Genomic DNA, 26,253 nt, shown 5'->3' with positions numbered 1-26,253 from the left:
TTCTTTTGCTCAAGTTTTACCCTGATAATTTGCTGAAACACACACCACCCCATCCTGAGAGATCATCTTCGCTCACGCTAACGCCTGACTTATCCAAGTCTAATTGCAGATAGTAAATTCGCTAACAATGAGAATCTTTGATATCACGGACAACTAGTTTGTTAGCGATAACGTTTATTACGACCTAAATATAAAATTCGTGCTGATGATTGGCTAAAGAAGAGACAGTATATTTATCACTTGTTGACTCTTTCCCATACAACGCTTTATATGTCACGAATTCACCACTCACTTGACACTAAGCGTTTTAACCGTGATCAAGTCTTGTTGATTTTAATCTTGCAACTGGAAGTCAGACCACCTCAAACATCAACAACAATTACTAATGATAGAATAATACTGATACTTTCTGATATAATTTACTGAAGATTATGTACAAGTTCATCTTGAAATTATGTTGTTTCAGTTTAATGAGCTTCAAATTCATGTTTAGCAACATTTGCTGAGCTGTATGGGTCCCTGACTCTGTTCAGTTTAATGAGCTTCTCCTTCAAAGTCATGTCTAGCAACATATGCTGAGCTGTATGGGTCCCTGTCTCTGTTCAGTTTAATGAGCTTCAAAGTCATGTCTAGCAACAGATGTTGAGCTGTATGGGTCCCTGACCCTGTTCAGTTTAATGAGCTGCTCCTTCAAAGTCATGTCTAGCAACAGATGCTGAGCTGTATGGGTCCCTGACTCTGTTCAGTTTAATGATCTGCTCCTTCAAATTCATGTCCAGCAACATATGCTGAGCTGTATGGGTTTCTGACCCTGTTCAGTTTAATGAGCTGCTCCTTCAAAGTCATGTCTCGCAACATATGCTGAGCTGTATGGGTCCCTGACTCTGTTCAGTTTAATGAGCTGCTCCTTCAAAGTCATGTCTAGCAACAGATGCTTAGTGGTGTGGGTCCCTGATTCTGCTCAGTTTAATGAGCTGCTCCTTCAAAGTCATGTCTAGCAACATACCTAGGATGGGTCCCTGATCCTGTTCAGTTTAATGAGCTGCTCCTTCAAAGTCATATCGAGCAACAGATGCTGAGCTGACCCTGACCCTGTTCAGTATTTACATTTTTCCTTTTTAATAACTTCTCCATCACAAGTAACCATAGATAGGTTTCACGGCTACATCACCATGGTAACAAAGAGACATGAGAATACTATGATTCCATTTCTGAAAGAGACAGATTCACCTTATAATTTATATATGAACAAACTGAATGATAGCTACTGCTGTTGTTCAGCTTGCTTATTATTAAAATTAAAGTAGAAAGGATTATTATAAAAGTATTATCTTTATTACCATTGGTCAATTTAAAGTATAGCTACTGCTCTCTCAGTTCATACCCCTTCATAATTCATGGAGGATAAATAATTCATGGATATTAGATTCATTGTAGTGAGTTGTTCTCATTGGATAAACTACAATTTCTACTGTAATTCCTTCTATCTGAATACAGCTTCATTTGAGTATCATTTAAGAGGACTCATAGATTCGTAGTTATTAAAAGGTGATTTGTGAATCAATATTCAATTATCAGAAATAAAACAGTGCAGTATGAATGTCAAAGCATTTTATTGTTGTGTTACCGTAGCAGTTGTTTTAAATGTGCCAACTTTCATATAATCACACAATTCTGTACATGCAAGTAATAAGATGACTAAAATGTTGACCAATATGGGACTTGAACCCTTGACATTCAGCTTATTAGACTAACTCTCTAACTAATTGAGCTAATCAGTCACCTTTAAAAGCCTCAGATTAGTTGTACCAATCTGAGAAAAACTAAAATGCTTTGGACAGGTCTTGAACTCGTGAACTTTAGTTTTGAAGGAAACTGCTTGAACAGCTATGCTAATAAACCACCTTGCATAAATGAGGAATATTTGGGATTATATTTATTTTCTCTGCTTTATGAGCGGAAACATATGGACTGACAACACCCAATAAGAATGTAGGTGAAGTTAGAAAAAGACCATTTATTGATAATGTCTCTCGGCACACCTCATAATCTCTTACAGCTGACTAGTGTGCTGTCAGAGATTATCAGACACACTGGTTGATAATCACTGATCTATTCAATAGAATATTTACAGAGTTCCTTGCCTATAATTGTAAGCTAAGATAACTCCAAGTTTAGGGATGAGCATATACCTCATTTATTGCTCTCATCTAATGATATGTGTTTTCACACCTACCCTGATGAGTACATGTAGGAATCAGTGTTGATTTGGCATGGTCCGACAACTCCTCCCTCTTGAAAATCACTGTCCTATTCAATAGAATGCCATAAAACCTTGATTTCAGAGATAATTCTAAATAAATTAATTTCAATGATAACCGAGATGGTTCGAGTTCATTGACAATGGATAAGTGCAGACATGGCGGTGTGTCAGCAAAACCGTAGCCTGAGATCTTTATGAATATTTTTAAGGCTATGATAGACAAATGCTTAACTTGATGACAAGCACATGGCAAATGCTAAAAATTTCAATATAATAATTACTGTGTCTGTCACGTGTTGCTGAAGTCAGCATGTAGAAGATAACTTCAAATTTATGGATACTTGTAGGACTATACAAACACTGGTCACTCGCCTCATTACATGATACATATTATTAGACTGTCTGTCACGGGTACCTCTAAAGTATTCATAGGGAGTTTTAAGGTGCCCTTAATCTCTCCTTCCTTCACTCTCACTCCTCAGTCTTTTCAGGTTCAACAGCTCAAACAAAAGTTATGTTCTACTTATAACTTAGGCTATGCATTGTGGGTAAATACTCTAGCTTGTTCTCTGGTCAATTACTTTAAAGATGTAGTTGCGTCAAAAATGAAATTAGGACCCATAAAAGGCTAAAACAACAGCTACAATTTGATGCCATTTTTGTCTTTGTAGACCAACCCTGTCCAGAGATATATGCGTTTGAATGAGGCCCTCTTTTAAAAAGCTCACGTTCCAGCGGGTGGCTATTTCGTGACGTCACAAGCTTGTTATCTGAAACGAAACCACAAGCGATAAATATGAGGTCGATTCGTTAGCCAATTATGCGTGCGAAATTTTTATATAGGCCGTAATAAATGTTATCACTCGTAAAACGCGTTGTCTGTGATCTCGAAGATTCTCACCGTTAAAGAATTCATTCTCATCGTTACTCATTCAACGCGTTTCAACAATTACTAAGTTATACATAGTTTTAAAATGGCTTCAAGTTCGAGCGACCGCTACCCAGAGTTATCTGAGCAACTTTTAGTAAAAGATTAGAGTAGACAGCCTATGGCCAAAGCTGACAGGCGTCAGCAGCGTTTTGCTGCAGAAGACAGAATGGAGGTAAATTACCTTGGAGTCTTCTATACTTTAGTAAATGTAATATTTTTTATAGTCATAAATACATATACTAATTAATAAAATGATAATTCTTTGCTATCTCCAATCATCGTTTCATAGCTTATCTGCCGTTTTACCTAGCTATAATATTTTTTTCGAATTTTCTTTGGTAAATTTGTCATGATTACAAATTATTTTCACCCGTAGGAAGTGGGTAAAATCGATTGATCATTGCAAATCTTTAATTTCCAGAACCAAAGCTTCGAATCGTTGGCTTGGCGTACTTGTGCCTTTATTAAATGTTTATTCGTTTTTAAAATTACACTCGCAATCTATTTAACTCCCACTTTGGAAGCTGTCAATAGATACGCTTTAGAATGACATATTTATTGCATCTACTTTGTTTACATTTACTTGTTTTACTGATTACAGAATGTTTATGTTGTCCCACCAGCCGAAGAAGCTTTGTCAGTGTGGAAACTGCCATAAAGGAGAAAGCAAGACTTGAATGCGTGCTGGATGATGTTTTGTTTGAGTTTGTTGCAGTAGATGAATTTGTCTTATTGTATCAGCTAATACTATGTGAGTGGCCACGACTTGATGAATATTTTTAATAAAAGCTTTATGCCGAGATGAAAATATTTTTGCTTGTAAAAATTATATAATAAAATAATATTGTTGAAGATATTGCAAAACATGATTTGCAGAATATTGTAGTGAATCGGATATGGTATATGGGTGTCCGCAGAACTGGAGAACGTGAGTTCAAATCCAGTTTGCAGCAGACTTCTCATCCTTAAAACTCTATCCCTGTCTATATTCTTTTCAAAGAGGTGGCTTGCTTATTTCAATTATTTAGCATTCGGTAAGAATACTAGTAAGAAACTAGTACGTAGGCAATAGGTAATAGGCGACATAATGTGGGCGGGGCTTATGGGAGGCTGTATATCGTTTATATGGGCAGTTGCAGAACTGTGCTGATACAAAGACCGCGTTCTATATAAAGTGAATTTACAGAATTACCGTAGACCGGTAGAATTGGTAGTCGGTACCCAAATGTTTACACAACATTTGGAGAAAGTGAGTAGAACAAATTTTCAATTTTCGTTATTTGAGGCCTTTTAAACATTCATAATAATGCATCTGTAGCAGGGTTTAAAATTTTATTCTAGCCAACATGAGCAAATACAAAATAAGATATATGCCAATAGAGCCGCGTAAGACTAGACTTTTATCGCAAATAGCCGATGCGAATACGAGAGATAGAGACAGGTTGCCAAACGCGTGACATCATTTTTGGCGAGGCTGGGCACGTTTTTGTGGCCTGAGCGTTTTTACGGCGATCAGATTTTTTCGGTTTTAATCTTCAAATATCTTGGTAATGCGATCGCGTAACACAACAAACAACATATCAACTGATAGAGAAAAAAAAATGCTTTCTTTTAAGATCAACTTAAATTTTGACGCAACTACATCTTTAAGTTGTCAATTATCTGCTCTCTGATTGGTTTTTGGTCAAGAAACCTGTCTTATATCACAAAGAGAACTGGCTTGCATTACTACTCTTTTCCAAAATGGACTTTACATATTACCATTTATCTCAAATTACACACTCTGCAGCTTACAGTAATCTGGTGCACCCTGGGAGTTGCATGTCACTACAGTCAAAGACTGTTAATATCTATATTTATTACAATTGTGGAATTGTTTCAGTTTTAATATATTATTTTATATTTATATGAGATTTAACGAGTAATTAATCTTCAGTTGATTAATCTCACATCCAGGAGTTTTTAAGAATATAATCTTGGTCATTTGGTCATCCGCTATAGATAACTGAAGTCGTTCTCTCTTGCTGACTTTATTTAAAACAGCCAAGTTTATTAGCTGAACTTATTAACAGACTCCCTGATGTATTGTGTTTGTAATTATCTTATTTATACCCTGATAGGTACATTATGAAGATGTTTATAAAATATGAGTAAAGTGATTCCTTCTCTTCTGTGATGGTGTCTTGCGTTATGATTTGTAAAACGAAGAATTAAAATACTAAACTTGTGACTAAAGCTACATGTAGACTATCTGATAGTCTGTTTCTTGACATGCAGTTGAAGACTTAGTAAGGTTGCCATACACTGAATACTTTTAATTATACTGTGAATTCCAACTAATAAAATAGGTTTCATATCAAAACTTATAAGTAAATATTTTAACATTATTTACAATGAGGATATCAGTAGTTGTTAATAATAGCAGAGATCTGATGATCTTTCTTCTACCTTGTACAGTAATATTTCAATAATTAAACTCAAGTAATTTGAGGTTAAACTGATTATATGGAAAGTTTCTCACCAGCTGTAATCTAAATTTACTCTGAATGATTGACTGATCTAGTTTCAGGGTAGAATCAACCTTATTAACTGCTAGTGTACAGCTTTAGATACCAGTTCATGTTTAAATACTGTCTCTACACTATAACCTACTACCTCTAGTGACTGGATGGTTTTCCTTCAAAGGGTAGATAACTCTGGTAGTTGAATAATGACATGTCAGCTTGGTGTTATAGAGAAAATACTTGACTTGACAGTTAACAGGGTATATGATGGTACAAGTACATTAATATATGGGTACATGATTTACGAATTATTCCACCTCAACTTTTGTTAGAGATTCACTGATTACAAGCAAAGGTTGAGTGTCGGGTTTCCTCTGCTTGCTGTTGTCTTCTCTTCAGGTTTTTCAGCTGTATCAGCTTAACAGCTGTATCTATTGTTATATTTTAGGGTAAAATCAAAAGTCTTCCTACTACACACTTTTATGTCTATTATTGAATATGTAATTATTCATGTCTACATTCAACCATAAACTCGTAATGTCTGTCCTCCTTAGACATACTCTGGGACTATATGTTTACTAGCATGTTGGGGTCACGGGGTCAGCTATCCTAGTATTAGTAAAATATATTAAATTACAGACTAAAGTATTATTATTATATTTCTAGTCTCAAGTCTCTCAAGAGACTGAAGGAGTTAGACCTTGCCCTCAACAACTTCAGTGCAGGACTCCCTCCAGTGATTAGTGAAATAGGAACACTGGAGAGTCTCACACTCATGAGCTGTCAGCTGAGAGACCTCCCACAGAGGTAGTGTACAAATATTGGATACCTCTATTAGTCTGGTGGATGAGCTATTATACAGATATATACAGATTATACACTGAAAGTGTAGGACTTGTGTATGAGTCATGGCCCTTTTATGATGTTGTCTATAGTTGTTATCATCCTGTATGTGATTATTCTTTTTATAACCAAAGTTGGGTTACAAAATATCTCTAAAATTTAAGAAGACTCACTTGGTTAAATTGTTTAAAACTGTTTAAATATTGAAGATTTTAAGGCAACTCTTGTTGATTGATTTGGAACTTTTAGGGAATTTCACACGCATGATGTGGATAATGTATGTGAATTGTTAGTTAGAAGAGAATTCTGCTAGCATGTAGAATACAGAATCTTAAACCTTGTCTACTTCTCTACCGGCTCCCATGTTTTCCATGAATGTGCAAGCAATTCTTGCTGATTTGGAGTTTTTAAGGATTTTCATTCGTATGATATGTTTAATGTACAAATAATATCATTGGTTAACTAAAAATTTTGCCGACAAACATCAGCATGTAGGCTCATCATATCTATACCAGTGATTTTCAACCTTTGTTGAGTCACAGCACATGTTTCACATTTACAAAGTTCTGAGTCACACTACCAAGCAAAATGACACAGAATGAGACTCTAACACTGTAATACATATACAGTGAAACTCGGATAACTCGCCCTTGGATAGCTCAAACACATGGTTAACTCGAATGGATTTGTTTAGTCCGTTCCCACGCAATGATAAATTGCTTTAGATAAATCAACCTCAACTTCGGTAACTCGAACAGCTTTTTGCCTAACGGCTTCCGTGACGGTGGTAATCGTTTTTGAATATCACTTTATTCCAAGCCATAGCAACTTTTAGTAGTTCTTAGGCGTCGTTATTACCACTATCGGCAAAATATTTTCGTTAACGACTTTTCTAAAGGTTTGCAAAAAATCAAATTTTACCAAACATCCGCTTGGGGGATAGCCTTCCGAAAGCAAGGAGAAGCGAGGTAACCTTCAGATAAACTTAAAGAAAAATCGGCAAAATGGTTTTTTGTTAAAACGCTCAAAAGAAAAATATGTCTTTTTTCTGAGCGTTTCAACTGCGATCAAGTTTGGCCTATTTTAATCTGAAAACGTCCTGGCAGTCACATCACCTAAAAAAAAAACAAACGAATCTCAAGTAATAGGAAAATATTTATACTTTCTGATAAAAATTGTTAAAACATTACATGACAGGCCCCTTAACTTGCAACGAGCAATCAATGCTTTTGATTTATAGTTTGTTTATGAACAGATGAATACATGCATTTGTGACGGTGTTCTCATAACTTGAACACTCTGATAACTCGAACACTTTCTCTCGGTCATGTGAAGGTTGAGTTAGCTGAGTTTCACTGTAGTTAAGTTTTTAATGTCTTTTTATACACACTTAGTGGGCAGCATGGACTTGAATGGAAACTTGGATATCCTTGCAGGAATGGTAGAAAGACACAACAAAGCCTTTGCTCAACAGTTCTCAATCTAGAGGTGGAACGAGACAGGTTTTTTAAGTTCGAGACGAGACTCGAGACACTGTCTTGTAAAAATTCGAGACTCGAGACACGAGACAGTAAAATAATGAGCATTTGGTGATGATTTCACTACACAAGTACTAGCTACTTGGTATATATAAAATTAATAAAACTATTTTTAAATTGAATTTTCACCTGGTGTAAACGATTTGAATACAACATTTTAATAGTGATATGTATGTAGTTTTTGTAAACAAAAGTGACACAAACAGCTCTAAAATACCAAAGTTATATATTCTAAGAATTTTGAGCTTGATTGATCATAATTATTATAAACATATTGCTTTGTACATGTATATTTTTACCATCTATTGAATAGTTCTTACTTTTTAATGTAATGTGTAATGAAACCGATAGCCGTCGCTCTACAAAGAAATACCGCAACAAAAAGAACACACGATAACACTTTCATTCTTATTGTTTCATTAATGTTAAGTTTTGTTTGTGTAGTAACTGTAGTATGTGAATTATATTTAAACTGTACTCATGAAATTATATTAATTACTGTATACATGCACATGTATATTCTTATATTGAGCTAACAAAACGTCATTGTTAACCGAACACGGACTATGGTCGACACTGCCTTTCGTTCGTTTTTCCGTGTCCGGGCAAGTTTTACCCGCGATTGGTAGTATATACGTAAAAGAGGCCCGAATTTTATGAAGAACAGTTGGTGTTTAGACACGATACGATAAAATACAGACATTTTACCCGCAAGTCTTATTTATTAAATTGGATTATCCGAAGAGTAATTAGATATGACCCGATATCTGTTTTAAGGACACAGAACCGAACTAAAATATAACAGGACCGTTGTTCGGACTACATGATTAGACTCAGTGGCCAACATAATCAATAGCAACAGGTAGTAACGGACCGGGTATAACTTTAAAGGCAGTTGCCCGCAATCCATTACAATATATGGAGTTGTTGCTACCGCAAGAAGCCATGTTTTAACAACCGTGAGCAGGCGCTTTAGTTCTATTTCCTGTCTCGAGTTTGGCAATAGTTAAGTCGAGACGAGACCGAGACGAGACAGGTCGATACTCGAGACGTCTCGTGTCTCGTGTCTCGTTCCACCTCTATCTCAATCTCTCTGTTTTTAGTTTTTATTGCTGTAAAGCTTGGGAAGCTCAACTCAAACAGATATTTGGTTGTAAACAGCAGCAATGTCAAAATGACTTTGTTGGCCAGAATGGGGAAACTTCTTGGCAACAGATTACCAAAAACTATCCAAAGGAAAGTCAGAAAATTTTAGCTTTAAAGACGTACTTGCACAAAATTCTAGTACATTTTATCAGAAAGTACAGGTATTATTCTATTATTTGCGACTGTTTGTGATGTTTGAAATGATCTGACTGCCAGAGTGTTTCAAGATTAAAATTGACAAAACTTTATCACGGTAAAACCCTCAGAAGAAAAAGATGTACTGTGGTGGATTTGCCACCAAGTAAATAACGTTTTTTTTATATATTATTATAGGGAGTTGTGCCCTATTTTATCTTTTTCCCGATTAGCCACACCCTCATGGGCTGGCCTTATGTTCCACTAATTTGCATATCTTATAGTATATAAAGGAAGGCATCAGCTTTATTATTTCATTCAGAAATACATGTTGTTCCATAAACCATCTCTCTCTTCAGTTTTTCTGATAAGGAGAATTACTTGATTTATTGCAAGTATTTCTGCATTTTGCCTCTAAGCGCTGCTCGATATATCAGGACAAGTCGACCTGTCGACCTCTACTGGCTGTCGACCCTGTCGACCTTGCTGTAGACTGTCGACCAGGGGTCGACCCCTGTCTAGAGACGAGCAATTGTGTTGCCTATAGCGTAAGACGTCTCGTACGCCGCTGTGTGTTGATGACGCAATCTAACGTAAGGTTGCCCGAGTTGGTGACTAGTTACCTGTAGCATAAGACATTCCATATGCCGCTGCGTGTTGGTAACTCGGCCCAACACAGTGCTACCCAAAGTTAGTAATTGGTTGTCACCTGTAGCGTAAGACGTCTCGTACGCCGCTGCAAGTTGGTGATTCAGTTCAACGCAGTGCTCCCTGAATTAGGAATTGTTGTTACCTGTAGTGTAAGACGTTTTGTACGCCGCTACGTGTTGGTGGCTCAATCCAACACAGTACCCAGATTAGCCCAGAATGATGTACATAGCCGTGAGACTGCCTGTCTCTCACTCGTATTTACATAGGCTATTGGTATCAAAGTCGAGTACTACATAGTTCTATTGGCATATATTTTAATTTGTATTTGTTCATAATTGTTTGAATAAGATTATAAGTCCAGCTACATATATATTGCTAAAGGTGTCTCAGATGTCTCAAATAAGGTAATTAATATATGTCCAATCAGTTTCCTCTTAATGCTGTGTAAACATATGAGTATCAGACTAGGATTCTGTCAGTCTACTGTAATTAGGTTGTTGAGTAAACTTAGTCCATCCTTTGTATCAGTGAAGTTCTCAGTTGCTACCCACATGGGAAACTAGTCTATAGCCTATACAGTCGAACATGGAATAATAACTTATTTTTATTTTAAATCAATTTACTCACCAATTCAACTCTGGAAATAAACTTGTCTAGCAAAGGGTTAATAAAGCCCTTCCTGCACCTGGTTGGTGGTTTGGGGTGTCTACTCACCTGTTTTCACTTAGTAGCATGGAGTAGTGCCGGGAACGGATAATAAAACTCAATGAACTCACGGATTTATCTTCTCTTGAGTCTCGGGTAATGGAAATTTTGAGCATTTCGATCTTGCCGGTTCAGGTTTGGACTTGCGAGTTCGGGTTTTGGTGACCGAATCCATCGAGTAGAAAAGACAAAAACTCGGTCTATCGCGCCTTGCGCTCTAGGCACTGTTTCACAACCCGCCTGTTAACGCTGCGAGCACTAATATCGGTCGATAGAAAATAGTAACAAATAATAAATTAATTTAATACAATTTTAATTGCTTTGCAAATTTTAAGATATGTCTGATATTTGGAAACTCTAAACATAAAACCCATAACAACAACCCGATACCCGAAAAACCTGTTGTCAACAAGTACATGTGCCAAGCCCTACCAGCTACCCGATACTCGAAAAACTCGAATGGAAGGGGCAAGTCTAAACCTATTTGCCAAGAAGTACTCGTGCCCAGCACTGGTGTGGAGCATATAATTTTTTGAGTAGCTCCTAATAGTTGGTTCGTTGGAATTGAGTCGATCTATGCAAAAGTACCTGTAGTAGCAAGTACCTGCCACTACCTTTCTTCGTAGTGCGCATCAGAACTTTGTAAATGTGTAAATGCGTAAGATGTGCTGTGGCTCAAAGAAGGTTGAAAATCGCAGGTATATATACAGTGGGACTATCGATGAGCCTAGATCTGATTACAGTTCATAAACCCTTCTATCAAACCAGTTTTTGGCAGAAGTGACAACGGGGCTAAGATGTATTTTTGTATTTATTGACAAAACTTGATCACGGTTAAAACACTCAGAACAAAAAGATATACCCAGACTTGTCCAAAATGATGTACATAGCCGCTAGACTGCCTGTCTCTCACTCATATTCACATCAGCTATTGCTATTAAAGTCGAATACTACGCGGCTCTATTAGCATGTTTTAATTTAAATCTATGTTTAAATTTTAATCTAGTTGCGTATTGCTGGAGTATCTTGATATTCCTCCTCATATTTTGTCCTACGATATGTAGCTCTCACTATGTTATATATGCAGGTTGGTAGTGGTCACCACTCCGCTCTTGTAAGTCCTTCTGGGTATGTCCAAAATACCAATTATCTGTAGGTGCATGACATCCTCTGTCTTTACATACCATGTTGTATATCTCATTTTCTTCAGTCGATCCGATGGTTTCAGACTCACGCATCTGAATACTTGGATGCTAACAAAATATTGAACTTTTAGGATCTATTGATAACTTATTGAATGTCACTTGGAATTTATAACATCTAGTGAAAACAGTTGCAACACAAATCCATATAGTTACAAAACTTACCATGGTAGTGTCGGTAGTTATAATGGGCCACTCTCAATGGACCTGGTTTTACAAGTTATAAGGTCTTTAATCTCTCCACTTCTGCAGCACACTTGAGACCTATCTGAGGAACAGAATGCCGCTATCATAGTTTGTGCATCATACATTTATCTCTCCCTATCCCCATGCATGGTAGTTTCCACACTGGCACCACAGCTCCACAGATGGAGAAACATAAACATAAACATACTGTATCAATAAAACAAGTGTGATATAAGCATACTGTATTTTACAAGTGACCTACTTTGATGAAGACTCACTTATAGAAAACTATATCTACTGATTCTTAGTTTTTATTCTAACATGTATCTACTGTAAGCTTTTAATTCGGGAGTTAGATAGATCAAGAGTGAAAATTAAAAATGAATACATGTTTAACAACAGCATAAGTAGGTCAAGCCAATAATTTGAAGCTTTGATTTTGGAATTCAAAGGTGAGCACTGATCAATGCATTTTCCTCAAGTTTTAAGAGGTAAGAAGTGAGCATGAATTTTACTAATTGATATAATTTACTAGCTAAAACAACCAGAGAGAATCTAAACTAGTTACATGGCTTATAGTTACAGCTTTCAGTTAAAGTTGAAAATGAGTCTTTAGACCGCAAGTGGATGCTCCAAAGATATTTGATTAATAGTTTCTACATAAAATCATACACATCATTTGATACTAAAAACAATCATTATTATTATTGACCTTGAATATCTAGACTTCTTGTTACTACATCACTCTTACCTGTTCATGGTGATTTATTATAGCTAGGTGAAATGAGAAATTAAAAGTTTGTTAAAACTAGAGATGTTGAGTAGTAAATAACTAGTTGACTTACTACAATCAATTGTACAATGTTTCTTGTTAGTATATGTATTCATGAGTAGTAAAATTATTCCTTTTACTTTAGTTTAGTAGATAGAAGAGACTCAAACACAAAGATAGATATCCCTACATTCACATATCTTCCTCAGCAGCATAACACCTCTCAGCTCTAACCATAGGCTGTCTGCCCCAGTTTTTCATCACCTGATGCTCAAAAAGGTCTGAGGCATCCTCACTGGAACTAGAGGCAAGGTTGTAATTCTGTTGTGGTTCAATAGATCGTGCTGATTCAATGATTGAAGGAGATTTGGATTGAAGCAAAATGTCATTTAGTAATTCAGTGAATTCTCCCATAATCTACGACGGTTTCGTAGTGTTAATACTTCCATTCCTCAAGTTTTGCCCTGATAATTTACTGAAACACAAACCACCCCATCCTGAGAGATGATCTTCGTTTACGCTAATGCCTAACTTATCCAAGTCTAACTGTGGATAGTGGATTCTCTAACAACGAGAATCTTTGATATCACAGACAACTAGTTTGTCCGTGTTAATATTTATTACGATCTAAATAAATTTGTTTTGATCATTGGCTAAAAAAGGGACCGTATATTTATCGCTTGTCAACTCTTTTCCATGCGACACTTTATGTCAGGGATTCATCACCAGCTTGAAACTATTTGAAACTCTATACTTGAAACGTATTTTGGTGTTGATGCCACAATACTTCGGTGATCGGTCAATGATAGCATGTTCACACTATCACAAACCCATCCACGTTTATATCAGGAAATACTCCGTGACATTTATTTTTTTTATATTTTCAGGAAGAAACCTCTATGTTTTGAGAATTAAAAACTAGTCTCGCAGTGACTATCCTAAACAGATATGAATAAATTGCGCTATCCATGACGGCAAATAACCATCGCCGAAATGGTTCACATTTGAAAGGCAGTCGTCGATGTTCAGCGAAGCATCGGGAAAGTTTGACAGCTGCAAACTTTACCGATGTGTCCGGGATGCTCGTCGATGCCATCAATTCACGGTTCACATAATCGATGATGAACGCCGAAAGAAAAACGCTGACAACCGGCGACATACTGTGAACCGGCCCAAATTATGATGTTTCAGTTTAATGAGCTGCTCCTTCAAAGTCATGTCTAGCAACATATGCTGAGCTGTATGGGTCCGTGACCCTGTTCAGTTTAACAAGCTGCTCCTTCAAATTCATGTCCAGCAACATATGCTGAGCTGTATGGGTCCCTGACCCTGTTCAGTTTAATGATCTGCTCCTTCAAAGTCATGTCTAGCAACAGATGCTGAGCTGTATGGTTCCCTGACCCTGTTCAGTTTAATGATCTGCTCCTTCAAAGTCATGTCTAGCAACAGATGCTGAGCTGTATGGTTCCCTGACCCTGTTCAGTTTAATAAGCTGCTCCTTAAAATTCATGTCCAGCAACATATGCTGAGCTGTATGGGTCCCGGACCCTGTTCAGTTTAATGAGCCACTCCTTCAAAGTCATGTCTAGCAACATATGCTGAGCTGTGTGGGTCCCTGACCCTGTTCCGTTCAATGGGCTGCTCCTTCAAAGTCATGTCTAGCAACAGATGCTGAGCTGTATGGGTTCCTGACTCTGTTCAGTTTAATGAGCTGCTCCTTCAAAAATATGTCCAGCAACATATGCTGAGCTGGATGGGTTCCTGACCCTGTTCAGTTTAATGAGGTGCTCCTTCAAAGTCATGTCCAGCAACAGATGCTGAGCTGTATGGGTCCTTGACCCTGTTCAGTTTAATGAGCTGCTCTTTCAAAGTCATGTCTAGCAACAGATGCTGAGCTGTATGGGTTCTTGACCCTGTTCAGTTTAATGAGCTGCTCCTTCAAAGTCATGTTTAGCAACAGATGCTGAGCTGTATAGGTTCTTGACCCTGTTCAGTTTAATGAGCCGCTCCTTCAAAGTCATGTCTAGCAACATATGCTGAGCTGTATGGGTCCTTGACCCTGTTCAGTTTAATGAGCTGCTCCTTCAAAGTCATGTCCAGCAACAGATGCTGAGCTGTATGGGTTCCTGACTCTGTTCAGTTTAATGAGCTGCTCCTTCAAAGTCATGTCTAGCAACATATACTGAGCTGTATGGGTCCCTGACCCTGTTCAGTTTAATAAGCTTCTCCTTCAAATTCATGTTCAGCAACATATGCTGAGCTGTATGGGTCCCTGACCCTGTTCAGTTTAATGAGCTGCTCCTTCAGAGTCATGTCTAGCAACATATGCTGAGCTGTATGGGTTCCTGACTCTGTTCAGTTTAATGAGCTGCTCCTTCAAAGTTATGTCTAGCAACATATGCTGAGCTGTGTGGGTCTTTGACCCTGTTCAGTTTAATGAGCTGCTCCTTCAAAGTCATGTCCAGCAACAGGTGCTGAGCTGTATTAGTCCCTGACTCTGTTCAGTTTAATGAGCTGCTCCTTCAAAGTCATGTCCAGCAACAGATGCTGAGCTGTATGGGTTCCTGACCCTGTTCAGTTTAATGAGCTGCTCCTTCAAAGTCATGTCCAGCAACAGATGCTGAGCTGTATGGGTTCCTGACCCTGTTCAGTTTAATGAGCTGCTCCTTCAAAGTCATGTCTAGCAACATATGCTGAGCTGTGTGGGTCTTTGACCCTGTTCAGTTTAATGAGCTGCTCCTTCAAAGTCATGTCCAGCAATAGGTGCTGAGCTGTATTAGTCCCTGACTCTGTTCAGTTTAATGAGCTGCTCCTTCAAAGTCATGTCCAGCAACAGATGCTGAGCTGTATGGGTTCCTGACCCTGTTCAGTTTAATGAGCTGCTCCTTCAAAGTCATGTCTAGCAACATATGCTGAGCTGTGTGGGTCTTTGACCCTGTTCAGTTTAATGATCTGCTCCTTCAAAGTCATGTCCAGCAACAGGTGCTGAGCTGTATTAGTCCCTGACCCTGTTCAGTATTTGTATTTCTCCTTCTCAAAAGCTTCTTCATCACAAGTAACCATAAATAGGTTTCACAGCTACATCACCATGGTAACAAAGAGACATGAGAATGCTATGGTTCTATTTTTGAAAGGGACAGATTCACCTTATAGTTTATATATAAACAAACTGAATGATAGATACTGCTGTTATTCAGCTTGTTTATTATTAAAATTGAAGTAGAAAGGATTATTATAAAAGTATTATCTTTATTACCACTGGTCAATTTGTAGTATAGCTACTGATCTCTCTGTTTATAACCCTTCATAATTCATGGATGATAAATAGTTCATGGATATTAGATTCATTGTGATGAGTGGTTCTCATTGGATAGACTACAATTTCTACTGTAACTCCTTCTATCTTAGTACAGCCTCATTTGAGTATCATTTAAGAGGACTCACAGATTTATAGTTAATAAAAGGTAACTTTTGAATCAATATTCAATTATCAGAAATAATAAAATGCAGTAAGGATGTCAAAGTATTTTATTGTTGTGTTACAGTAGCAGTTGTTTTAAATATGCCAACCTTCATATAATCACACAATTCTGTACATGCAATTAATAAGATGACTAAAATGTTGACCAATATGGGGCTCAAATCCATATTATTGTAAGCTCAAATCCATATTATCCGTCTTATTGTAAGCTAAGATAACTCCAAGTTTAGGGATGAGCATATACCTCATTTATTGCTCTCATCGAATGATATGTGTTTTCACACCTACCCTGACAAGTACATGTAGGAATCAGTGTTGAGTTGGCATGGTCCGACAACTCCTCTCTCTTGAAAATCACTGTCCTATTCAATAGAATGCCATAAAACCTTGATTTCAGAGATAATTCTAGATAAATTAATTTCAATAATAACTGAGATGGTTCGAGTCCATTAACAATGGATAAGTGCATACATGGTGATGTGTCAGCAAAACTGTAGCCTGAGGTCTTTATGAATATTTTTAAGGCTACAATAGACAAATGCTTACCTTGATGACAAGCACATGGCGTATGCTAAAAATTTTGATATAATATTTAATGTGTCTGTCACGTGTTGCTGAAGTCAGCATGTAGAAGATAACTCCAAATTTATGGATACTTGTAGAACTATACAAATACTGAACATTCACCTCATTACATGATACATATTATTAGACAGTCTGTCACAGGTACCTCTAAAGTATGCATAGGGAGTTTTAAGGTGCCCTTAATCTCTCCTTTCTTCACTCTCACCCCTCAGTCTTTTCATGGTGTCTTGTATATTGATTTGTAAAACGGAGAGTTAAAATACTAAACTTGTGACTAAAGCTACATGTAGAATATCTTATAGTCTGTTTCTTGACATGCAGTTGAAGACTTAGTAAGGTTGCCATACACTGAATTCTTTTATTTATGCTGTAAACTGCAAGTAATAAAATAAGTTTTATATCAAAACCTGTAAGTAAATATTTTAACATTATTTAAAATAAGAATATCAGTAGTTGTTAATAATAGCAGAGATCTGATGATCTTTCTTCTACCTTGTACAGTAATATTTTAATTATTAAACTCAAGTAATTTGAGGTTCAACTGATTATATGGAAAGTTTCTCATCAGCTGTAATCTAAAATTACTTTGAATGATTGACTGATCTAGTTTCAGGGTAGAATCAACCTGATTAACCGCTAGTGTACAGCTTTAGATACCAGTTCATGTTTTAACCATAATAATATATAGAAAAATCTCTATACTTTTTGATAAAAACATTTTAAACTTTACATTAGAAGCATTTAATTTGAAACAAGCCATTTGTGCTTTTGATTTATATTATAGTTTGTATATGTACATGTATCTACTAATAAATAAGTAAATACATGGACTTGTGACAGTGCTCTGATAACATGAACGCTCTGATAATTCGAACACTTTTGCTCGGTCCCTTGAAGTTTGAGTTATCCGAGTTTCACTGTATATTGCTATAGGTGTCTCAAATGTCTCAAATAAGGTAATTAAAATTTGTCCTATTAGTCTCCTCTACATGCTGTGTAAACATATGAGTATCAGACTAGGATTCTGTCAGTCTACAGTAATTAGGTTGTCTAGTTAACTTAGTCTATCCTTTGTATCAGTGAAGTTCTCAGTTGCTACCCACACGGGAAACAAGTCTATAGCCTATACAGTCGAACATGGAATAATAACTTATTTTTATTTTAAATCAATTTACTCACCAATTCAACTCGGGAAATAACATAATATACAGCAAATATAATAACTAAAAATAAAATAACAACTAGCATCTTTGAAAAGAATATGTTCGAATATAAGGTGAGACCAACTGCATCCCTAAAAAGTTATGTATAGTCAACGTTATCTAGTCATTATTAGTATCAATTTCTAGAAGATTTTCTACTGGTTACTTTTGATTAGTTGATAAAGTAAAGTAGCTGCTCTTGTAACGTAAATTCCAGATAATGATAAGAATTTATGTAAAGTTTTTGCTTCATACTACGTAAAGATTTTCCATATAATATAAAGTGTCAGATCAGGTGAATTCTCTAATTTCGGTTTTAATATTAATCAATTTCAGACTTTCAAAAGAAAAAACGACTTGGGTATCTACTATATATGTATATACTTACAACTATTTCCATACTTCTTACTATATACAACTTTCATGAGATTTTAGCTTGTCGTGATAGATCGTCAAATGTGTCGACAAAACAGACAGTAGGTAGCTGTGCAATTAATTGTTCAATTGTTCTCCCAAATGCGATCGATCGGTGCAGGTGTTACAGCATCGGTCCACCAATCTGAATGTCTCGAATTGGAGTATTGTCGAGAGTTATTTTTATTTTAACCTTGACCCCTAGATGCAGATAGACGATGAACAAGTAGTACCGTTTTTGTAGTAAAAATATTTGGTTGTCTTGCTCTATTGTAGACTTATAAAATATTTATTATTAGTTTGGCTTCGCAGAATAGATTTTGCTGTCTAAAAAAAAATGTGCAAATATTTTCTAAATGAACGTTAGATATGTTCGCTTTCCATCAATTTATTGTAAGATTACCGCAAACATGGTCTATAAAACCAGTGAAATTGATCTTAAAAAGGAGAAAAGTTGTCGATGCGAACCAATAAAACTGCAGGTATCGTACAGCCTACAAATTAAAATAGTTAAGTCTAGTTTTTCCTTTTTGTGTACCCAAAAGGGTTTGAAAAGATCTTGGAGCGGATTAGGCAATTTACATGTATTTTACTGTTCTTATAACGTAAATTCCCTATAACATAAACATTCCTGGACCAGATTATATACATTGTAGGAGCGCCTACTGTACAAACCAAATGGCTTTTGAGTTCACCAAAATATTTTTTCGAAAATCAATTTACCCACCAATTCAATTCTGTAAATAAACTTGTCTAGCAAAAGATTAATAAAGTCCTTCCTGCACCTGGTTGGTGGTTTGTGGTGTGGACTCACCTGTTTTCACTTAGTAGTGTAGAGCTTATAATTTTTAGAGTAGCTCTTTCCATTGGAATATATTATTTCCATTGGAATTGTTCAATTGAATCGAGCTGTGCAAAAGTACCTGTCAGTAGTAGCAAGTACCTGCCACTAATTTTCATCGTAGTGGACATCAGAGATTTGTAAATGCGAAAATTGTGCTGCGACTCAAAAAGGTTGAAAATCACTGGTATAGATACAATGAAACTATCGATGAGCCGAGATCTGATTACACTCCATGAACCCATCTATCAGACAAGTTATGGGCAGAAGTGGCAACAGGGCTAAGATGCATTTAATAGTTTCTGCAAGTCAATTTTTACTCATGATTATGCAACTGATATTTTGCAAAATAATTTTTAATACTGTGTTTTAAAAACTAAAAACTAATATAAATAAAACTATTCTCACAGTGACTATCCTAAACAGATATGAGTAAATTGTGCTATCCATGACAGCGAATTACCATCACCGAAATTGTTCACATTTGAAATGCGGTCGATGCTCAGCGAAGCATCAGGAAAGTTTGTCAGCTGAAAACTTTACCGATGCGTCCGCGAAGCTTGTCGATGCCATCAATTCACGGTTCACATAATCGATAATGAACACCAAAAGAAAAACGACATAGTGTGAACTAGTGTTGGGCCAGTATCTAATTTAGTGCCGGATCGGATATCCTTGCACATTTTTATCGGTTTTCCCGGTATCGGTATCCTCGGTATTTACCATCTTCGGTATCCTTTGCCAACTAAGAAAGTTCGGTATTGTCGGTACTATTGTTCGGTACGTGGTTATCAGTGTGTCTTTAAATGGTTTAAACTTTAAATCATAACTGTCTCGAACAATTTTTATCGTTATGCAAAAAATAGCCTGTGCAAAAACACATTCTTTAGTCAGCAGTATATTGTTGCGGCAAAGAGACTCCTTGTTTTAGAAAGCTAAAAAAGAAAAGAAAGATGGAAATATAATTTTCATGATAGATGTTTTTGTTTATTCTATTAAAAAATACAGTTATTGATACAAAGGTTATGTATAAGAAAGAACAGATAGATAATGGCAAGGTGCTCTCTTTGTTAAATATACTGAAACAGTTTTAAAAAATCTTACTATCACATATTGTAATCAGGTAATGTAATCACATAATTATACGCAGTCCAATTAGAGTCCAGTCCTGTTAGAGACTTTATACGTCCTCCCATCTATGTAGAACTCCCAAGCTTTCGAAGCTGGTGGCATTATCAATGTAATGTAACATAATAGTAGATACAGTAAGCGTGGAAATTTTCGTTGAATTTGTTCGCCAATGCGTGCTGAGATTACCATGTTCGTCATGAAACGTTTTTTAAAAATCTCTCCGGATATCCGTATAACCATTTATCGGTAGGCTTTTGCGGATAAATACCGATCATATCAAACCGGCCGCGGATACCTTGCTGACACTGAAAATGATTGGTTTCCTCGGATACCGAGAATCCCTCGGTATCGGTAAGAGCGGATAACCCAATACCGGTCCAACACCGGTATATAAGGATGTGACTGTCTGTACAGAGAGTCCGATTTATCTCCACTTAGCCTTAGACTAAGATGAGTGCTCTTATGAGGGTCAGGGACGGTCAAAGTCAATAGGGCACTTCAGCCGACCCAGTGTCACCGTCATCACTGGAAGTTATGCTAATATCAATGTTAGCAGAGTGCGGTGCAGCTGATTAGCTAGATGATTGTATCTAAAGAATTTGAAAATTACTAAAGATTTTGTACAAGTTCATCTCTAGATTATGTTGTTTCAGTTTAATGAGCTTCAAAGTCATGTTTAGCAACAGATGCTGAGTTGTATGGTTCCCTGACTCTGTTCAGTTTAATGAGCTGCTCCATCAAAGTCATGTCTAGCAACATATGCTGAGCTGTATGGTTCCCTGACTCTGTTCAGTTTAATGAGCTGCTCCTTCAAATTCATGTCTAGCAACAGATGCTGAGCTGTATGGGTCCCTGACTCTGTTCAGTTTAATGAGCTGCTCCTTCAAATTCATGTCTAGCAACAAATACTGAGCTGTATGGGTCCCTGACTCTGTTCAGTTTAATGAGCTGCTCCTTCAAATTCATGTCTAGCAACAAATACTGAGCTGTATGAGTCCCTGACTCTGTTCAGTTTAATGAGCTTCTCCTTCAAAGTCATGTCTAGCAACAGATGCTGAGCTGTATGGGTCCCTGGCTCTGTTCAGTTTAATGAGCTTCTCCTTCAAAGTCATGTCTAGCAACATATGCTGAGCTGTATGGGTCCCTGGCTCTGTTCAGTTTAATGAGCTTCTCCTTCAAAGTCATGTCTAGCAACATATGCTGAGCTGTATGGGTCCCTGGCTCTGTTCAGTTTAATGAGCTGCTCCTTCAAAGTCATGTCTAGCAACATATGCTGAGCTGTATGGGTTCCTGACCCTGTTCAGTTTAATGAGCTTCAAAGTCATGTCTAGCAACAGATGCTGAGCTGTATGGGTCCCTGACCCTGTTCAGTTTAATGAGCTTCAAAGTCATGTCTAGCAACAGATGCTGAGTTGTATGGGTCTCTGACTCTGTCCAGTTTAATGAGCTGCTCCTTCAAAGTCATGTCTAGCAACAGATGCTGAGCTGTATGGGTCTCTGACTCTGTTCAGTCTAATGAGCTGCTCCTTCAAAGTCATGTCTAGCAACAGATGCTGAGCTGTATGGGTCCCTGACTCTGTTCAGTTTAATGAGCTGCTCCTTCAAAGTCATGTCTAGCAACATATGCTGAGCTGTATGGGTCCCTGGCTCTGTTCAGTTTAATGAGCTTCTCCTTCAAAGTCATGTCTAGCAACATATGCTGAGCTGTATGGGTCCCTGGCTCTGTTCAGTTTAATGAGCTTCTCCTTCAAAGTCATGTCTAGCAACATATGCTGAGCTGTATGGGTCCCTGGCTCTGTTCAGTTTAATGAGCTGCTCCTTCAAAGTCATGTCTAGCAACATATGCTGAGCTGTATGGGTCCCTGACCCTGTTCAGTTTAATGAGCTTCAAAGTCATGTCTAGCAACAGATGCTGAGCTGTATGGGTCCCTGACCCTGTTCAGTTTAATGAGCTTCAAAGTCATGTCTAGCAACAGATGCTGAGTTGTATGGGTCTCTGACTCTGTCCAGTTTAATGAGCTGCTCCTTCAAAGTCATGTCTAGCAACAGATGCTTAGCTGTATGGGTCCCTGACTCTGTTCAGTTTAATGAGCTGCTCCTTCAAAGTCATGCCTAGCAACAGATGCTGGGCTGTATGGTTCCCTGACTCTGTTCAGTTTAGTGCAGTATGGATGTCAAGGCATTTTATTTTTGTGTTGCGGTAGCAGTTGTTTTAAATGTACCAACTTTCATATAATCACATAATTCTGTACATACAATTAATAAGATGACTAAAATGTTGACCAATATGGAGCTTGAACCCTTGACATTCAGCTTATTAGACTAATCTTTAACCAACTGAGCTAATCAGCCATCTTTCAAAGCCTCAGAATAGTTGTACCAATCGGAAAAAAACTGAAATGCTTTGGACAGGTCTTGAACTCATGAACTTTGGTTTTTGAAGAAAAATGCTCAACCAACTATGCTAACCTCTAACAAGCCATCTATAACCAAGTATAACTAACCACCTTGCATAAATGAGGAATGTTTGTGATCATATTTATGCTCTCCGCTTTATAAGCAGAAACATATGGACTGACAACATCCAATAAGAATGTCGATGAAGTTAGAAAAAGACCATTTATTGATAATTTCTCACAGCACATCTGAGAATCTCTTACAGCAGACTAATGTGCTGTAAGAGATTATCAGACACACTGGTTGAAAATTACTGCTCTATTCAATAGAATAATTACAGAGTACATTGCATATACATGTAATTGTAAGTTACGGGTGGAAGATACTCCCAGTTTAGGGGTGAGCATATACTCGTTTATTGCTCTCATCCAATGATATGTGTTTTCACACAAAACTTGATGAGGACACATAGAAATCAGTGTTGAGTTGGCATAGTACGACGACTCCTCTTCTCTTTGATCTCTCCATCATCTAGGGTGCTTTATAACTCCCTATGTATAGGGGAGACACGACTATGTACACAAAATGCATTCATATTCAAATTTTAGAAATAAGATAGCTTTTGACTTGATTCAGCTATGCTAAGGTTAATGATATCTGAGATGGTTTGTCTCTATCGACAATGGATAATTGCATAGTAGGTGATGTGTTTGCAAAACTGTAGCTTGAGATTTTTATGAATATTTTTAAGGCTCTGATAAACAAATGCCCACCTTGATGACAAACACATAGGCATATGCTAAACATTTCTCAGTGTATTCGTTTGCAGAACTTCAATATAGTAATTACCATGTCTGTCACGTGTTGCTGAAATCAGCATGTAGTAGATAACTCCAAATTTATGGATCTTTGTAGGCCTAGACAAGTGCTGGTCACTCACCTCATTACATTAGACATATTACTAGACAGTCTGTCACAGGTACCTCTAAAGAATGCATAGGGAGTTTTAAGGTGCCCTTAATCTCTCCTTCCTTTACTCCTCTCATCCCCTCAGTTTTTTTCAGGATGTCTTGTATTATGATTTATAAAACAAAGAATTAAAATTCTAAACTTCACTAAAGCTACATGTAGACTATCTGATAGTCTGTTTCTTGACATGCAGTTGAAGACTTAGTAAGGTTGCCATACAACGAATACTTTTATTTATGCTGAGAACTCCAGCTAATAAATTAAGTTTTATATTAAAACTTGCAAGTAAACATTTTAAGATTGTTTAAAATTAGAATATCAATAGTTGTTAATAATAGAAGAGGTCTGATGATCTTTTTTCTACCTTGTACGGTAATATTTTAATCATTAAACTCAAGTAATCTGAGTTTCAACTGATTATATGGAAAGTTTTTCATCAGCTGTAATCTAAAATTACTCTGAATGATTGACTGATCTAGTTTCAGGGTAAAATCAACATTATTAACCGGTAGTGTACAGCTTTAGATACCAGTTCATGTTTAAATACTGTCTCAACACCATAACTTACTACCTCTAGTGACTGGATGGTTTTCCCTCAAAGGGTAGACAACTCTGGTGGTTGAATAATGATATGTCAGCTTGGTGTTATAGAGAAAATACTTGACTTGACAGTTAACAGGGTATATGATGGTATAGGTACATTATTATATGGGTGCATGATTTACGAGTTATTCCACCTCAACTTTTGTTTGTTAGAGATTCACTGATTACAAGCAAAGGTTGTGTGTCGGGTTTCCTCTCCATGCTGCTGTCTTCTCTTCAGGTTTTTCAGCTGTATCAGTTTAACAGCTGTATCTGTTGTTATATTTTTGGTACAATCAAAAGCCTTCCTACTATACACTTTTATGTCTGTCATCGAATATACAATTATTCATGTCTACATACAGCCATAAACTCATAATATCTGTCTTCCTTAGACATACTCTGGGACTATATGTTTACTGGCATGCTGGGGTCATGAGGCCAGCTGCCCTAGTATTAGTAAAGTATATTAAATTACAGACTAAACTATTATTATTATATTTCTATAGTCTCAAGTCTCTCAAGAGACTGAAGAAGTTAGACCTTGATTACAGCAACTTCAGTGCAGGACTACCTCCAGTGATTGGCGAAATTGGAACACTGGAGAGTCTCACACTCGAGGACTGTCAGCTGAGAGACCTCCCACAGAGGTAATGTACAAATATTGGATACCTCTATTAGTCTGGTGGATGAGTTATTATACAGATATATACAGATTATACACTGGAAGTGTAGGACCTGTGTATGAGTCATGGTCTTTTTATGATGTTGTCCCTAGTTGTTATCATCCTGCATGTGATTATTCTTTTCATAATCAAAGTTGGGTTACAAAATTTCTCTACAATTTAAGAAGACTCACTTGGTTAAATTATTTAAAACTGTTTAAATATTGAAAATTTCAAGGCAACTCTTGTTGATTGATTTGGAACTTTTAGAGAATTTCACACACATGATGTGAATAATCTATGTGAATTGTTAGCTAGAAGAGAATTCTGCTAGCATGTAGAATATAGAATCTCAAACCTTGACTACCTTTGGAGCTTCTAAGGATTTTATTTGTATGATATGTTTAATGTACGAATAATTTCATTGGTTAATTATAAATATTGCTGACAAACATCAGCATTTAGGCTCATCATATCTATACCAGTGGTTTTCAACCTTTTTTTAGCCGCAGCACATTTTTCACATTTACAAAGTTCTGAGTCACACTACCAAGCAAAATGACACAGAATGAGACTGTAACACTGTAATACATATACAGTGAAACTTGGATAACTCGCCCTTGGTTAGCTCGAACACATGGTTAACTCGAATGGATTTGTTTGGTCCGTTCCCACGCAATGATAAATTGCTTTAGATAACTCGACCTCAACTTTGTTAACTAGAACAGCTTTTTGCCCAACGGCTACCGTGACGGTGGTAATCGTTTTTTAATATCACTTTATTCTAAGCCATTGCAACTTTTAGTAGTTCTTAGGCATCATTATTACCACTATCGGCAAAATATTTTCGTTAACGACTTTTTTGAAGGTTTTCAAAAAATCAAATTTTACCAAACATCTGCCTTCCAAAAGCAAGGAGAAGCGAGGTAACCTTCAAATAAACTTAAAGAAAAATCGGCAAAATTGTTTTTTGTTAAAACGCTTAAAAGAAAAATATGTCTTTTTTACTGAGCATTTCAACTGCGATCAGGTTTGGCCTATTTTAATCTGAAAACGGTCTGGCAGTCACATCACCTAAAACAAACAAACAAATCTCAAGTAATAGGAAAA

At 36.8% G+C, this 26,253-nt stretch overlaps 1 protein-coding gene across 1 annotated transcript in view; it reads left to right on the top strand.

Moving 5' to 3' along the window:
* LOC137402241 (uncharacterized) overlaps positions 1 to 25,132 on the top strand; it is a 53,991-nt gene extending 28,859 nt beyond the window's left edge. The window contains exons 5-6 of the mRNA XM_068088738.1: positions 6,365 to 6,505; positions 24,988 to 25,132. Of these exons, the coding sequence (XP_067944839.1) occupies positions 6,365 to 6,505; positions 24,988 to 25,132 (286 nt within the window). The remainder of the gene's footprint in view (positions 1 to 6,364; positions 6,506 to 24,987) is intronic.
* Positions 25,133 to 26,253: the final 1,121 nt, after the last annotated feature.

Source organism: Watersipora subatra, chromosome 8 (assembly GCF_963576615.1).
Source record: "Watersipora subatra chromosome 8, tzWatSuba1.1, whole genome shotgun sequence".
NCBI lineage: Eukaryota > Metazoa > Bryozoa > Gymnolaemata > Cheilostomatida > Watersiporidae > Watersipora > Watersipora subatra.
This window is presented reverse-complemented; position numbering and strand designations above follow the sequence as displayed.